General features: G+C 35.8%; 1 protein-coding gene across 1 annotated transcript in view; it reads left to right on the top strand.

Moving 5' to 3' along the window:
• Window positions 1-15815, top strand: part of IFIH1 (interferon induced with helicase C domain 1) — a 52022-nt gene that overhangs the window by 9982 nt on the left and 26225 nt on the right. The window contains exons 3-4 of the mRNA XM_003907544.5: window positions 2088-2234; window positions 15332-15436. Of these exons, the coding sequence (XP_003907593.3) occupies window positions 2088-2234; window positions 15332-15436 (252 nt within the window). The remainder of the gene's footprint in view (window positions 1-2087; window positions 2235-15331; window positions 15437-15815) is intronic.

Here is a 15815-nt window from a genome sequence, read left to right as displayed (position 1 = left end):
ACTTAGAGTTCATGCTGCAGTGAGTTAAGGCACTTGGGCTGATGAGAAGAGATGAATGTATTTTGCATGTAGTAAAGATATGAATTTTGGGAAGCCAATGGTAAAATGCTGTGGATGGAATTTTGTCCTCCCGTCATTCATATGTTGGAGCCTAATATGACTCTATCTGGAGATAGTGATAGTAGGAGATAATTAAGATTAAATGAGCCAGACCAGGCATGGTGGCTCACACCTGTAATCCCAACACTTTGGGAGGCCAAGTGGGCGGATCACCTGAGGTCAGGAGTTTGAGACCAGCCTGGCCAACCTGGCGAAACCGCATCTCTACTAAAAATACAAAAATTAGCCAGGCGTGGTGGCATGCAGCTGTAATCCCAGCTGCTCGGGAGGCTGAGGCAGAAGAATCGCTTTAACCCAGGATGGGGAGGTTGCAGTGAGCCAAGATTGTGCCACTGCACTCTGGCCTGGGTGTCAGAGCAAGACTCTGTCTCAAAAAAAAAAATAAAATAAAAATTAAATGAGTCATAAGAATATAAGAACGGGACCTTAATCTGATAGAATTGTGGCCTTTTAAGAAGAGGGAAAAAGAGAAACATCTGTCTCTTTCTCTCTCTCTCTTAACCATGTGAGGACGCAGGGAGAATATGTCCATCTGCAAATCAAGGAGAGAGCCCTCATCAGACATTGACCCTGCTGTCACTTTGATCTTGGACTTCCAGTGCCCAGAACTGTGAGAAAAGAAGTGTCTGTTGTTTAAGCCACTCAGTTGATGGTGTTTTGTTATGGCAGCACAAACAGACTAATGTAGGAGCTCAGACTCTGGGTCCTGTTGTTATGGCAGCACAAACAGACTAATGTAGGAGCTTAGACTCTGGGTCCTGATACATACCGGATCCTGATGCTTATCAAATCCTGGCTCCTTCCTTGAATGTGTGACCTTTGGCCAGGTTCTTGACTTCTCTGTGCCTCAGTTTACTCCTCAATAAAATGGAGATAATATTACTTATCACCTCAGTAAAATGCAGACAATAATATTACTTACCATGTAGGTTTATTTTGAGAATTAAATAAGTTAATATATGTAAAATATTTATATGGTGAGTTCAAAATAAATTAACTAATATAATAGTCCCTAACATACTTAATATCTAACTGCAAACATTGCCAAGTTTTCTTCTTGTCCAAAGTCACAACAGTTTTCTTTAGGAAATTTTCCATACAAAGTGGGGCACATTTTCCCTGTGCTCTTTAAGACGAGATAATAAAAAAATGATACGTTAGAAATTTTTCCTTATGGCATCAGTCTTTGACAGATTGCAACTTCATAAAGGCAAAAACTCTTGATTTTCTTTTTAACCCACATAAGCCCTTAATAAAATACCCATTACATACAGTTGAAGTAGGAAAAGCTGGAAGGGAGGAATGGAGGAAAGAAGAAAGGAAGGACACAGAATATTTCATTAAGTTTTAAAAATCCCCAGAAATTCAGAATACATGAATATAGGCTGACATTAAAGCAGATGTACGTCTCGTGCAGAACACACAGTGAGGAAACAAAATGGCAAGAGCAAAGCTAAAGAAAACTACCAAATTTGCATTTTCATTAATTCAGCCTTAAATGTAACTTTGTGTCACTGAATAAGTAACTTACTTCCTAAACGTGATGGTCAGACAGGAAATCACTTTTCTTGTCATTAGCATAATCGTTATTTTTTTTTCTTAGCTACAGTCTAATCATTACAAAGAACTACTCATCGTGTTCATATTACAATTAAAAATACTGTACCATAACAGAAGCACGTTCAAAGCCTTTCGAAATATCAACATATTACAATATATTAAAGCAAATCTCTATTGGGGGCTCTCCATTTTGTTTTCAAAATAACAATAACAGCTATTTATATTGTATAAAATCTTCCATTGTAATACAATTTACATTCTGTTTAGAACTTCAAAGTATTTAAATATATTCAGGCAACCTCTATTAGGAACCTCCGGTTTGTTTTCAAAATAACAATAACAGTTATGTAGGCTCTACAAAAACTTGTGTTGCCCTATGATTTGCATTCTAATACTGTTATTCACAGAGATTGAGAATTTATCACAAGATGATGGTCCTCAAGTGGAAGAGCAACTTCTTTCAACCACAGTTCAGCCAAATCTGGAGAAGGAGGTCTGGGGCATGGAGAATAACTCATCAGAATCATCTTTTGCAGATTCTTCTGTAGTTTCAGGTACTTGAAACACATACATACTTTAATACAGTAATTACTACTTCCAGAAAAACCAACTGGGCAGAACCTATTAATCAGAGGGAGAAAATGTGGGTACTAAGGTTAGTAAACTTTTATATTAAAATAATATTTTTAGAGGAGATTAAAATAAAATAATTCTTGGCCAAAATGCTTTCTAAAACTAATCCAATATCAATGTGGTATAAATATGAACACAACTGCATCTAATTTTAATTTATAAGAAATCCATAGTCATTGTAAGATAAATATCATAAGAATGCCCTATATTTCATGGGTTTCAAAGTACTTTCAAATAGATCAGTCAATTTAATTCACCCAAAACCCTGAAAATAAAGCAGAGCCATTACTTTTTTTCTCTGGTTTAAACTGGGATGGCTCAGAGAGATTCAACTGGGTTGTAAAAATTAAAATCAAAGCTATAAAAAGGAAGATGAACAGATGCTGAACTAGGGTTTGGCTTGAATTGCCTTAACTAATCAGTGAGGACTGAAGACCACCATGTCCACCTTTTTGATACTGAAACAGCCCTGGTAGAAATAAATTACTTAATTATTTTTTCCCTTTCAAATCTGCTCTTAATAGGATAATCCACCTCTCCCCTTCACTGCCAAAAGGCCTTATTCTGTTTTCACAAGAAATAGTTGCTTAAAGCCTGTGGTGTGCTAGTAAATGTAACACGTAGCTCTCTGGGGAAAAGAAAAAGCCCTAGTTTGTAGCATTTGCCAGTCTCTGTGGTTTGAATGTTCTCGTTCAGGTTTATTTCAAGCCTCCAACATAAGCTCACTGAACACAAAGCTGGGAAGAGCTGTGCAGTGGCACGGCATTGTACAGCTTTCCCACCATACAGATGCAAAAGACGGAGATAGCCTCCAGATCAAAGATGACAGTTAAATGATTAAGTGATGAGTTTTAAATACCTTATTACCTTTGCTTGGAAATAATTTCTTTAATCATAAGTTTATATAATTTAATATAATTTAATTTTTGTAATGGCTATGGTTAAAAACTCAGAAAATTCCTGAAAAGTTACCAGTTAGCTCCTGTGAGCCCGTATACAGTAACTCTAGCACATCACTGCAAAGTTTATTATTTTTATATTTTATTTTGTTTTTGGAGTTGGAGTCTCACTCTGTCACCCAGGCTAGAGTGCAGTGGCATGATGTTGGCTCACTGCATCCTCCACCTCCCGGGTTCAAGCGATTCTCCTGCCTCAGCCTCCCAAGTAACTGGGATTACAGGCACCTGCCACCATGCCTGGCTAATTTTTGTATTTTTAGTAGAGACAGGGTTTCACCATGCTGGCCAGGATGGTCTCAAACTCCTGACCTCAGGTGATCCGCCCAGTTGGCCTCCCAAAGTGCTGGGATTACAGGTATGAGCCACTGTGCCTGGCCTTGTTATTTTGTACTTAGGTAAGTAATATGCATGCATTGCAAGAAATCTGTAATACACAGAAACACACAAAGAAGTCACCAATATTCCCAGAGTATGGATATTACACTTAACATTTGATTATGTGTGCTTCTGGGCTTTTAAAATACCTGAACGTGTATATATAGTGTCATTTCTCTTACATTCATTAAATATTCTTCTACAGCCTGATTTTTAATGACTAAATAATGGTCCCACCATTTGGATGCAGTATAATTAATTGACCAATTGTTGAACATTTAAATAATGCCTCGATAGCTCTCTTTGTACTTATGTCACAGTTTGCTTCTTAAAAACATGTTATATAATTGGAATTTCTGGGTCAAATGATTTATACAATTTTAACACATTTGATACTTCATGTCAAATCTCACTCCAGGAACTTGTACCAATTTACATATTCTCCAACAGTATGGGATACGAGTGCTTATTTCCCTGAATTCTCTTCTATGAGAACGAATAATATTATCATGTTCAATCTTTTTCAATTTGGCTGCTATTAAAAATGGTATTTTGTTATTTGAATTTACATTTTCTTATTTCTGCTGAAAAATAATTTCACAACTTCATTCTCTTTGTTTCGTTAATTATCAATACTTTTAAAATTCATTTTTCTCTTGGAGTATTCGTCTTCTTTTTGTTGGCTTATATGAGCTTCCTAAGTATGCAAGATATCAATTCATTGTCATAAATAGCACCAATTGTTTTCACGGTTGCCTTGCTTTTTAGCCTGACTGTGGATTTTTCTCTTTTTCTTTTTTTTGCGGGGGAAGGGGGCAGACAGGGACAGGGTCTTGCTGTCTCTCTGTCGCCCAGGCTGGAGTACAGTGGCACGAACACAGCTCACTGAAGCCTTGACCTCCCAGACTCAAGTAATCCTCCCACCTCAGTCTCCCAAGCAGCTGGCATCACAGGCATGTGCCACCATACCCGGCTAATTTTTGTATTTTTTATGGAGAATGGGGTTTCACTATATTGTCCAGGCTTGTCTGGAAACTCCTGGGCTCAAGGAATCCTCCTGCCTTGGCCTCCCAACGTGCTGGGATTATAGACTTGAGCTGCTGTTTGTTTTTTAATGTAATGCGATTCCACCTTTCTCAGAAACTCTGGTGATGCTGCTGCTGCTAATAGCAAAGCTTATACAGGATAGTTTTGTTGTTGTTGTTCTTGTTGTTCTTGTTGCTGCTGCTGTTGTTTTGCTTTTCATTTGAACAGCTGCACTTTCCTTTAGAAATCATGATTCTATAGGAATGCCAAAATTCACTATCTGAGTGTGGAGTTTTCATGTTTTAATAAATGTCCTTTACAGGCTACCCGACATCTCTATGAGTTACTGGTCACTTTCTGTAAATCCACACTAGAAAGAAGTGAAGATGGAGCTAATGCTGAGAGATGACGCTGCATCTTAAATGAGGGTTTATCATCAAAGATTACCAGACTAATGCATTGCATTAGCTTGTAGTTAATCTACTCTGAATTTTGAGTGAACAAAATTAAAGGCAAAAGTTTTAAAATTTTTTAAATTTTTACTTCTTAGTATAAAACTTAAAGATGCATCTTGTGAAAAAAAATCTTAATAATGATATTAGACATTATATCAGAATATATATGACAGAAAAGGTTTTTATTTTTATTTTTTCCTCTTGGGTTCCTTTCTCTCTATCTCCCTCCTTCCTTTCAGAAGGAAGTTTATTATTTTAGAAGTTTCACTCTAACTTCCTTCCCTCTCTTCCTTTCACTTCTTTAATTTAGCAACTATTTTCCAATCTCCTGTCATGTGCCAGGCACCTTGTTGTATACTGTGAACTCAGGAACATAGTAGAAATGGCTTCATGGCCACGGAGCCTAATATGACTTTATCTGGAGATTGTGATGGTAAGAGATAATTAAGAGTAAATGAGTCAGGCCAGGCGTGGTGGCTCACACCTGTAACCCCAGCACTTTGGGAGGACAGGGTGGGTGGATCACCTGAGGTCAGGAGTTCAAGACGAGCCTGACCAACATGGTGAAGCCCTGTCTCTACTAAAAATACAAAAACTTAGTTGGGCATGATGGCAGGTGCCTGTAATCCCAGCTACTCGGGAGGTTGAGGCAAGAGAATTGCTTGAACCCAGGAGGCAGAGGTTGCAGTGAGCTGAGATTGCGTCATTGCACTCCAGCCTGAGCAACAAGAGCAAAAAAACTCTGTCTCAAAAAAAAAAAAAAAGAAAAAAAAAAGAAATGGCTTCAGCCCCCATGGAACTTTCCACTGAGGGAGGTGTTGGCCCAGCAATAGTAACTGTATAACTACACTTGCAGTATGTGCCATGAAAGAATAGTACAGGGTATTAAAATATATAATAGTCTGAGAGCATGTAAGAGTATACAGTAAACCGCACAGTAATCCGAGGAACCATCCAATTCACAAACATCTTAACGGTCTTCTAGTCCTTAGATTCCTTATGGTATATGGATTTCGCATGTGGATTTGAGAGCAGGTTAGTTTAATCCATTCTGGCCCTTTCCAGAGCACTAGCAAAGGGTCACTTGTTTATGAAAATGTAGCACGTTTTCTTCAGACCTTTGCTTTAGAGACCGCTGCTGGCATTCCAAGTGTCTGTTTGTTTCCTTGTTGTCTTCAGGACTAAGAATTACTGATATTAATAACTTATAAAGTACCATTAGTCCAGAGAAATTATTGGAGTGCTTTTGATTGAAGTTTTTCTTGCAGAATTTACTATGGAAGGGTTTTGCCTGCATAAGCATTTTCTGACAGAAGTAACAATCGAGGTAAATGTGGAGGTACTCCATAGCTTCTAATATGCATTTGTGCAGGTTTGTTTTGTGTATCTTCTTGATATTGATAATGTTTAGTCTTTATTTTGAATTCCATTGTATTAGGTTAAAGTTTCAAATAGTTTCCAAGATAGCATTGAAAAAAACTTGTCCCTTAAGCTGCACACAGTCTGTAAATATGATTTTTTATATGTGTAAAAAGACTTAAATTATTTGTAATTTTAAATTAAGATATTTATAATTATTATTTCTGAACCAGTTTCTCAAATACTTTCTCAGTGCATAGTAGTCTTAGTGCTATGCAAATGTTGTTAATTATTTATAGCTTTAATGTAAAGATTGTGTGTGTGTGTGTGTGTGTGTAACACATCTGATGGATAAGACACACCACCATCAGTAACAGTGGCCCACCTTGAAACTAATTTTAAACACATATCTCTTTGGCACTAGAGGTGACATATCAGAGTTCTCTAGTGGATTGTTCTAGAGAGTGATTTCCTCATATCTCCAAACTTGGGGGTTGATATGTGTCCTTTTTCCTCCTCCCACCTCTGTTTACAATCAATTGCTTCTCATTACAAAAGTGGTTAGTAATTAAGATATATCAATTTTTTTATTTGCCCTTTTCCAAATTAACAAAATTTCTAAACAACATTTGAACAGTTCTCAGACTATTAATGGGAATTTAATGCTGGATGCTATAGTTCTGCTTTCTGAAGTCACTGGTCGTATTATAACAAGAAGATAACTGCAAAACTTTGGTGTTTCTCTAAACCAGATTTCCCTGGGAAACATCAGAGGGACACAAAGCCTGCTTTCATTTTCTATTAAAAGCATTTTAATTATAGCAAATAATTGACTGGATTATTTGACCTCTATAAGTTTACAGTAAAATTAGTTGTGCAATCAGTCTTTAATTGTCTGCTACTGTTGCTTTGTCAAAACAAGTGAGTAGTTACTTCACATTAACCTTTTTTCATTATACTATTTTAGGAATTAATGCATTACAATAAAATCAAAGAAAATTAAGTGACATTTAAAACTAAATTAACTTTATTGCACTTGATATAAACTTTTATGCAGAGTGGAGCAGAAAATCCCCCTAAACTTCTTTAATCATTGTGTTAGAGCTGCCCTATTGTGAAAACTAGAAAATGCAAATGCCTCAGATTGGTCAGCAGAGGGCGCCTTTACATTTATAAAGCCAATGGAATTTCACTGTTTCAGCGTGAAAGATTATAATGTAACTGTAGAGTGTGCCATGTGTGAATATACAGTGCGCATGACTGTGATTGCATGTGTGTATTTTGATTTATATATTCGTTCACGTGAAGATTTTAAAATTCCACCCCAGCTAATGAGCTTACCAACCTGCTTGTTTTCAGACTTTAATACCTTCTTTCTCATATTTCCCCATATGTTCCACTCCTTAGGTTTATCCGGTGACATTATGCTTTGGAATATATTGTGGATATATTTTGCATAGATCATGTTCTGTAGGAGGGGTTTAAAAATTGACCTTTATAAAACAGCCTTCTTCTCCCTGGCCCAATCTGTTATAGCACTTTTTTTTGTTGTTGTTTTGTTTTGCCTTTTTATAGACTGAAGTCCAATCTTAGATTTGGTCTATACTAATTTCTGTAAAAGTGCCACAAAATTTATCCTTGCACTTGAGGACCAGAATAATGTTCTGTAGCACTAACCTCTAGAAATCTAGAGATTTTTAGAATCTCTAGAAATAAAACCATAGCATTTGAAACCTAAGTGGAAAAAAATAATTGATACAGTAGTTTACAATAAGACTGTTTCAGAATCACTCATGCTATATCAGAACTGGTTTGAAGTAAGATAGCACACTCCTTTACTTTTTTATTATTCTAAATTTAGTTATCATTGATTATTGAGAACTAGCAGTACTACTGAGGCAATCCAAAAGACAGATATTAATTTGAGCTGAGAGAAAGAGAGGGATGCTGATGCTGATACTGATATTGGTACTTGTTAAAGGATTATGTAAGTGTCTGTTTTATTTGCAACCTAGCATGAGGTATCTGGGTCAGTTATATGGCTTACAGTTGCATAATAGTTCTAGGAGGATTACCATTCATACCTCAGGAATGGGGACATAGATATTATGACAGAAAGACAGAAAGAAATCTCCCTAGTGTGCAGTTAATACGTGTTGGATTTATTTTCATGATATCCGTTTATGACTACAAACGTAAAGCTTTTTTTTTTTAGCAGAGTTTTAACAAAAGCAGTGATTTTAATTTAGACTATCAGATCTTCCCTTCACAATTTTAGGATGCGAATTAAGTCAGAAGCCAGAGAAATAGGAAGAAGGAGGTGAGTTGGTCAGATAATATAGTCTCATTGAGAGAACCAAGCACTGAGGAATTGCTCAAAAAGTTGATACTCTAATGCAGGAAAGCAAGTGACATGCCTCCACAAAGAAACCGTAATCTAGCCATGGTAAAAGAGATGCAAGATCTGTATTACAGGATGAAGAGACAAGATCTGTGAAAGAAGGAAGACTGATGAGAAAGCTTACCAGATGAGGAATATCAGATATTTCATCTGAGCCCTGAGAGCACTATGCTGGATTTGTAAACAGAGGCAGCAGGCAACATTTCAGGTTTCAGAAACATCATGAGCAAAAGCACAGGCACAAGAAAGCTCAAAATGTGTTCAGAGGAACAGTTTGATGAGAGAGAGCATTTGTGGAGAGGGCAGTAGGATTTAAGACTTCTAAGATCACTGGAAGTTAGTGAATTTCTCAGCAATTTTTACAATACTTTTCCTCACACACACACTTTTAAAAGTATACCATTAATCATTTGGATAATTATAAAATACCAGCACAATGTATGTGTGTACAAGCATCATCTTAGATGATGATTGTAGGGAAGTCCTTAGGTAGAGGAATATATCTAGCAGAATGCTGGAACTGGATCTTACTGGCTTGTAAGAGCCCAGCATGTACATCTCTTTCCAGCTCCACTCAGGATATCATGCTGGAAACTGGCCACAGTGCGAATATTTACACCATGGAAATTGACAAACCTTTTAAAAATCATATCTCCCTCCACCAAAGAGCCAGTTGTTGAACATTTACCTGGGCACCCTTAATGTAATCATATCTCCCTCCATCCTTTCATGTCTACTTATATTTGCTTAACTCCTCTAGCCTTTCCTGAAAGGTGCTTACCGGCCAAAGAGGTTTCTAATTCACATTCTACCTTGCCGTCTCCAAACCTTGTTATTGCCAAGATTTACTTCCCATGTGGTTATCTGGCTCCTCACTCTTAACTGACTCTACTCTAGGACTTTCTGCCTCCATTACTGACTGGCAGTGAATGAATGGGTCATTCTGGTGGGGGCTGTTATCCTTGAAACCTGTGCTTTAATAACTACCTTTCTTTATTAGAACCTAAGTGCAAAGGCTAAAGGGCATCGATGATACAATCTAAGCCAACCTCATTACACACAATTCAAATTTAATTCTGTTAGAAACATTTCAGCAGTAGAAATTCTATAAACAGGAGCAGAGGAGCTCCATGGATAGCCATGTGGGCCTGTGGCTCTAGGAGAGTGATTTTTCTCTTTGGGGAACTCATTTCCTAGAAGCTTGGATCCAGGAGAGAATATGCAAGGTGGGTGGAGGTGGCTTCTCTCCATTCTGCGGGAACACATGTTCCCTGGCACGGAGAGGAAAATCTGACAGACCAAAATGTGAGTGTGTGTGTGTGTGCGCGCGTGCGTGTGTGTGTAGATCCATATACATAGAGCTGAAAATAAAAGTGATCTATTTCCTCTCAAAAAAGATTAAGTTATTTCAAAAGAAAAGGAAATATATATTATTAGCAGTATGAGTGTAAGCCCACTTGAGAAGCCCATGCAGTCTTTGTGTGTGTATGCCCAAACGTGCACACATGTTTCAAGCTTTCAGGGTAGCTTGGACCTTCCAGGCATGAGGATTATGAAACTGGAGGGAAGGTGGGGATAGCTGCAAAGGTGAAGCTAAAATGCATCACAAGGTCAGAACTAGAATAAACATGAAATTATCATGAAAAGTGAAAATGGACTAAAGACCTTGTCACCACTGACTCGCAGGAGAACAGGAGCAGTTGGTGCTGTTCTTTCTCAATATGTACACAGGCCCTTTCCCCTCACGTTTCCTGCTGTAATGCAAAACCACTTTTCGGGAAAAATAGTGTGTGACTGACTGAGGCCAGGGGAAAGAAAGGAAAGATATTCTGTGGGGTGATAAATGCCTCTAGGCCAAAAGTAGGAGAGGCACTACCTGGTAGGAATAGAAGCAAGAATCAATTTGAATTTTACCTAATGAAGCTTAGCTCGTTGAGTAAAGAATACCTACTTGTCCACTACTTGCTATGTTAGCTTTCTCCAGCAGAGGGCAGACTTTACATTGAAATAGATCTAAAAAGGCCTTCAACCTCTTGGTTTTTCTTTTTTTTTTTTTTTTTCGGTTTGAATTTTTTTTAACTTCAATATTTTTGGTTTCTAAATTATTTTAAAACATTTTAAAGTATTTAAGGTCTAGAGTATGTTAAATAAGAAATTTCTTGGATTTCAGTTAATATTTCTGCCTTATTAGCAAAATACTCAAGATGTGATTGCAAAATAAGGCGTTTTTTTTTTTTTTTCCATGGCTTTTGGGCTGGTCTTAGGCACTTTCTGTCATTGTAGGCAAAGCTGTTCTTCTTTGTGTTGTTTACAAAATTGCTAAAGAAAATCCTATCTCTTAACTGGATAGTTATAATTTTCGTTCATTCCAATAGCTTTTGATATGAATAACTGCTTTTCCTTAACAGTTCAATTACTATCATCTTCTAATCTGTTTCATAGCTAGCTTTGATATTTTCCCTAGAGGAAATGACACCTACATAAAACTTAACTAAACTTATTATACAATATAACTTCAATATTCAAAGCTCCTCTAATGAGAATTTAAAGTTTGTTTCTCTTCAAGTTTCATTTTTTTGGTCTAACCGAATCATTCTCACAATAAGTGAGAAAATAGAGACAACTACCTCTCTATATATATTTTTTAAAACAGGAGGTTAATTCGCTTGTAAGTAGTGGCTAAGTTCAGATCTGGAGACTGATCTGTTGGACTCCAAAGCACAAATTCTTTTCACGGCAAGGCCTGCCTCCAATTGACTCCATACGATCTACTTGTAAAATCATAAACGCAGGACTTTATTCATTAGGAGTTAAATCCAGACTGACATAGTTTGAAAAATACAAAGAACAAAACAAGATAAACCTAAATAAATCAATTTCAGAAATTCTTGGCATTTAAACTCAATAGGTTGGTTTAATTTTGGCTTCACGCAAGCACTTTCTTGATCTTGCTTTTTTGGGAGTGCGTGTATGTTTGTGTGTAATATATTTTTTAAAGTGAATGCAGGAGGAAGATCTCTGGGGAAGGCGTTCTCCCTATTGTAAGAAATACATTATATTTTCTTTTATTATTAAATTTTACTTACATTTCTATGAAAGCAAAAACATATCAAAATGCATAAGAATTTGCTGCCAAGGAAAAAATATTATTTTTATGTGGAGAAACTGAAGATTTATATACCCTTAAAATGACAAAGAAATCGAGCTCTATATATTCGCTTTCATTTTCATAATAATCTCTACAGGATTACTGCAATTAATTTTATGTAACAAGAACAGAGGTGTTCTTTTTATTTGAGTGCAGAAAAAAGTTTAAAAAGAAGTGTGGACGTTTAAATGTAAAGTTAGTGAAAATCTATCAACGAAACCAGAAATGTTAGCAAAGTAAAATCGTCTCTCTAAGTTCTTTTCTTGGAAAGATAAGCTCTGTTTCAAGATGGATAGAAAATGTGACAATATAATGAAAATGTCTCTTGCTGTTAAAAAACAACAACACCATAGCTCTTAACACTGTGTTGACAAAACTTCACCCAAATCATCAGCCATGCTTAGTGTTAGGGGAAAAAGCACTGGAACACTGGACTTAGATGCAGAAATAAGGATTCTGCCCCACTGTAGCTGTGTGATCTGGATATATCACTTAACCTCTCAGAGCCTTGGTTTCTCACCTATGAAACAGGAGATAATGGGTATCTACCACATAGAATGTTGAGAGATTAAAATGAAATTTACATTACATCTGTGAAATATCTGAGTTCAGTGTCTTCCTGACACATTGCTGATTGGTTTGTTAGATCAAAATAATCCAGATAATAGACTTTATTAATAATACCCTATTTTGGGTAGCAACTTTTAAAACAATTCATCAATTATTCGTGCACATTGCATAAATAGCTCCCTCCCAAAACTTATGGATGTTAAAACAAAGCTTGGGAGAAATCTTGACTCTACATGTAGATGAAGTAGGTTTAAGATTAAAGTTTAACTGATAGCGATTAGAAAATGAAGCGGAAATCAAATATAATTTTTATTTCTATTATACTTGGAAAATTTAATGATACAGTCTTAGATTTTAGATAATTGTTAGTATTTTTTCAGTAATTTTTATATTCTCTTCAGTTCTCAATATTACATTTAAAACAGCAAATGAAAAGCATGTCAAAATTCACTTTTTTGCCTCAAAAATCTTAGCCTATATTTCTAGATCTAGAATTATTCTTACAATGACATTTTCCCCATCTCATTTTACACCTTGCCTTTTCCTTACAAATCATACTCTCTTTTCATCAGTACATCTGCCCAAAATGCTCTTCTACTTGACAGTTCTATCCTACACTCGCCTCTGAGCTTCTAACAAGACATACCTCTGGGAATTGCAAAGTGCCATATTTTAAATCTCTCAGTGAGATATGCAGGTTTTCCCGTGTGATCATAAGGGATTCCTCAAATCTGAGTTTTAGAACTAATCTGTGACAACTGATAAGCACAGTATTTTCACATTAGTATATTTATGTTGTGCTAATATACTTAAACAGTATGTGTGTCCATTGAGAATTTTTCTACAAATTTCTTATCAGCTTACTTTTAATTTTTAAGAAAGATATCTTACATATTTGATTGGCATTGGCTATAATTCTGTTATAGCTCTTAAACTAAATAGGTTCATCCAAATTGGATCGGAGATGTAAATGTCACAGATTCTCAGTGGAATACTAGTCAGCAATAAAAAGGAACAAATTAGTAATACACACAACAACATAGATGAATCACAATTATTATAAACTAAGTTTAAAAAGACAGACATAAAGGCTACACATTGCGTGAATCCATTCATATGACATTCTGGAAAAGGAAAAACTATTGGAACAGAAACCAGGTCAGTGGTTGCCACTGGTTATCTGATCTGGAACAGAAACCAGATCAGAAAACCAGAGGGATTTACTACAAAAAGGCTTGAGGAGACTTTTGGGGTGCTGGAAATATCTTAATTATGATGGTAGTTGCATAACTGTATACATATGTCAAACTCTTCAAAGTTGCAAAACTGTATACATTTGTCAAACTTCTCAAACTATAAACATAAAAAGAGTACTCTTTTTAGTAAGTAAATTATACCTTAATATGGCTGACTTGAAAAAATTAACTAGTTAAGGAAAAAGGAAATATTTGCAGTTTTGAGTATTATATCATCTCTTTTCGGAGTTTATTAAAACACACTATGTGTCTATTTTTTCATCCATTTTTATTTCCAGCCCTAAATATGACACTCAAACTAGTTTTAAATAGCTAAGAGCTACCTCATTGGTCTGCTAAGGGGCTTTAGGATGAAATATTATCTAAGCATAAATATTATAAAATATTTTTAATTATAAGAAGAACATTAATGGAACTCCTATCCTAGGAATATATCATTTCTTGATTTTTATTTCATTTTCTAATCACCAGCAATTAAAGTCCTGTGCCAAAAGCTTATTGTACCTAATATTACTCAAAGGTTATCAAGGGCTGTGAAGTAAGTGGGATTAGCCTCATTTTAAAATAAGGGGAACTTGTTAGGTTCAGAACAAAGTGAATAGCAAATTTTGCAAGTCCTTCTGATTCCAAAGCCAATATTAGTAACCACCATTGCTTTATTTTTACCAGTTTAATGGTAGTTCTGGTGCTTGAGAATGAGATTGTGTTAAGTGTTTGGAAATAAACTGTAAGAAAAGAATTCTTCCCTTGAGGGAAAGAAGGTTTTCAAAAAGAATTGATCCTGAGTTCTGAAAACAGAATGTCGGGATTCATAAATGAAGGATGTGCACTGCCATCCATCCATATTAACCATAACTCTTTGATAGAGGCTTAGTCTAATTATAGTAAAGAAAAACAGTTATTTCCAACCTCACATGAGCTTCTAGTACAACTGTGATGCCAGACTTTAGTGATATTCTTTTTGAACAAATTCTCTTCAAGATTTTACATTTATGTTTATTGCCAAACAATCATTTTCATAACTGATCAGTAGATCCAGGTACTTTATTAATTTTTTGTACTTCATTAATTCCCTATCATTTTAAATCAAAAGAGCTCAAAGGTTTCTATGTATTACTTTTGTTTAGAAGACATATCAAACCTAAATATTGTTTTCTTGGGCAACATTTACATGTAGCAGGACAACAAAAGTTATAAACCCTTAGGAATTTGCTTTAGCTCTCATATTGGATGTGTAGTACTTTAAGTAGGTAATATGTATTTGAATCACTACCCAGCAGCTGCTCATCCATAGTGGATTTTTTTTAATGTAGCCTGCCAGAAGCGCTTACCTTTTATTCATAATTGTCTGGGTGTGCCTTCCCCACTTGAATTGAACTGTATGTACTGTGTGCTGTAGAGGTGTGCAGTTAAAATACGTTTATTCTCAGAAATATTTTAAAAATATTTTAAAATGTTTTCCTTTGCAGAATCAGACACAAGTTTGGCAGAAGGAAGTGTCAGCTGCTTAGATGAAAGTCTTGGACATAACAGCAACATGGGCAGTGATTCAGGCACCATGGGAAGTGATTCAGGTACTGCCTAACTGTTGTGTAAACCTTAAAAAGTGTGAAATAAGACGCCATATAGTGGAAGCATGGGGGCTGTTCATACCCTCCCTAATGTATTTATGCAATTAAAGCAATTCTTTTCCACAGTGAAATAGTTTTGGAACTTTGCCATTCACTTTCTTTAAAAGTGTAACTTACAAAAGTCTTAGAACCAAACTCTCTAATTTTGATCCAGTACATATCTTTTTGATCTGGCATATGCCACATTCCATCGAGTCATGTCATCTATTTTATTTATGAGATCTGTTTCAATTAATTTGACTGCATTTAAATAGACTGTATTCAATTTGGTACATTTATTTACTTCCAAACTCTACTTTTTAAATTAAAGTACATTTTTAAT

Source organism: Papio anubis, chromosome 10 (genome assembly GCF_008728515.1).
Source record: "Papio anubis isolate 15944 chromosome 10, Panubis1.0, whole genome shotgun sequence".
NCBI lineage: Eukaryota > Metazoa > Chordata > Mammalia > Primates > Cercopithecidae > Papio > Papio anubis.
The sequence above is the reverse complement of the archived record's forward strand: the minus strand, read 5'-3'. Positions and strand labels throughout refer to the sequence as shown.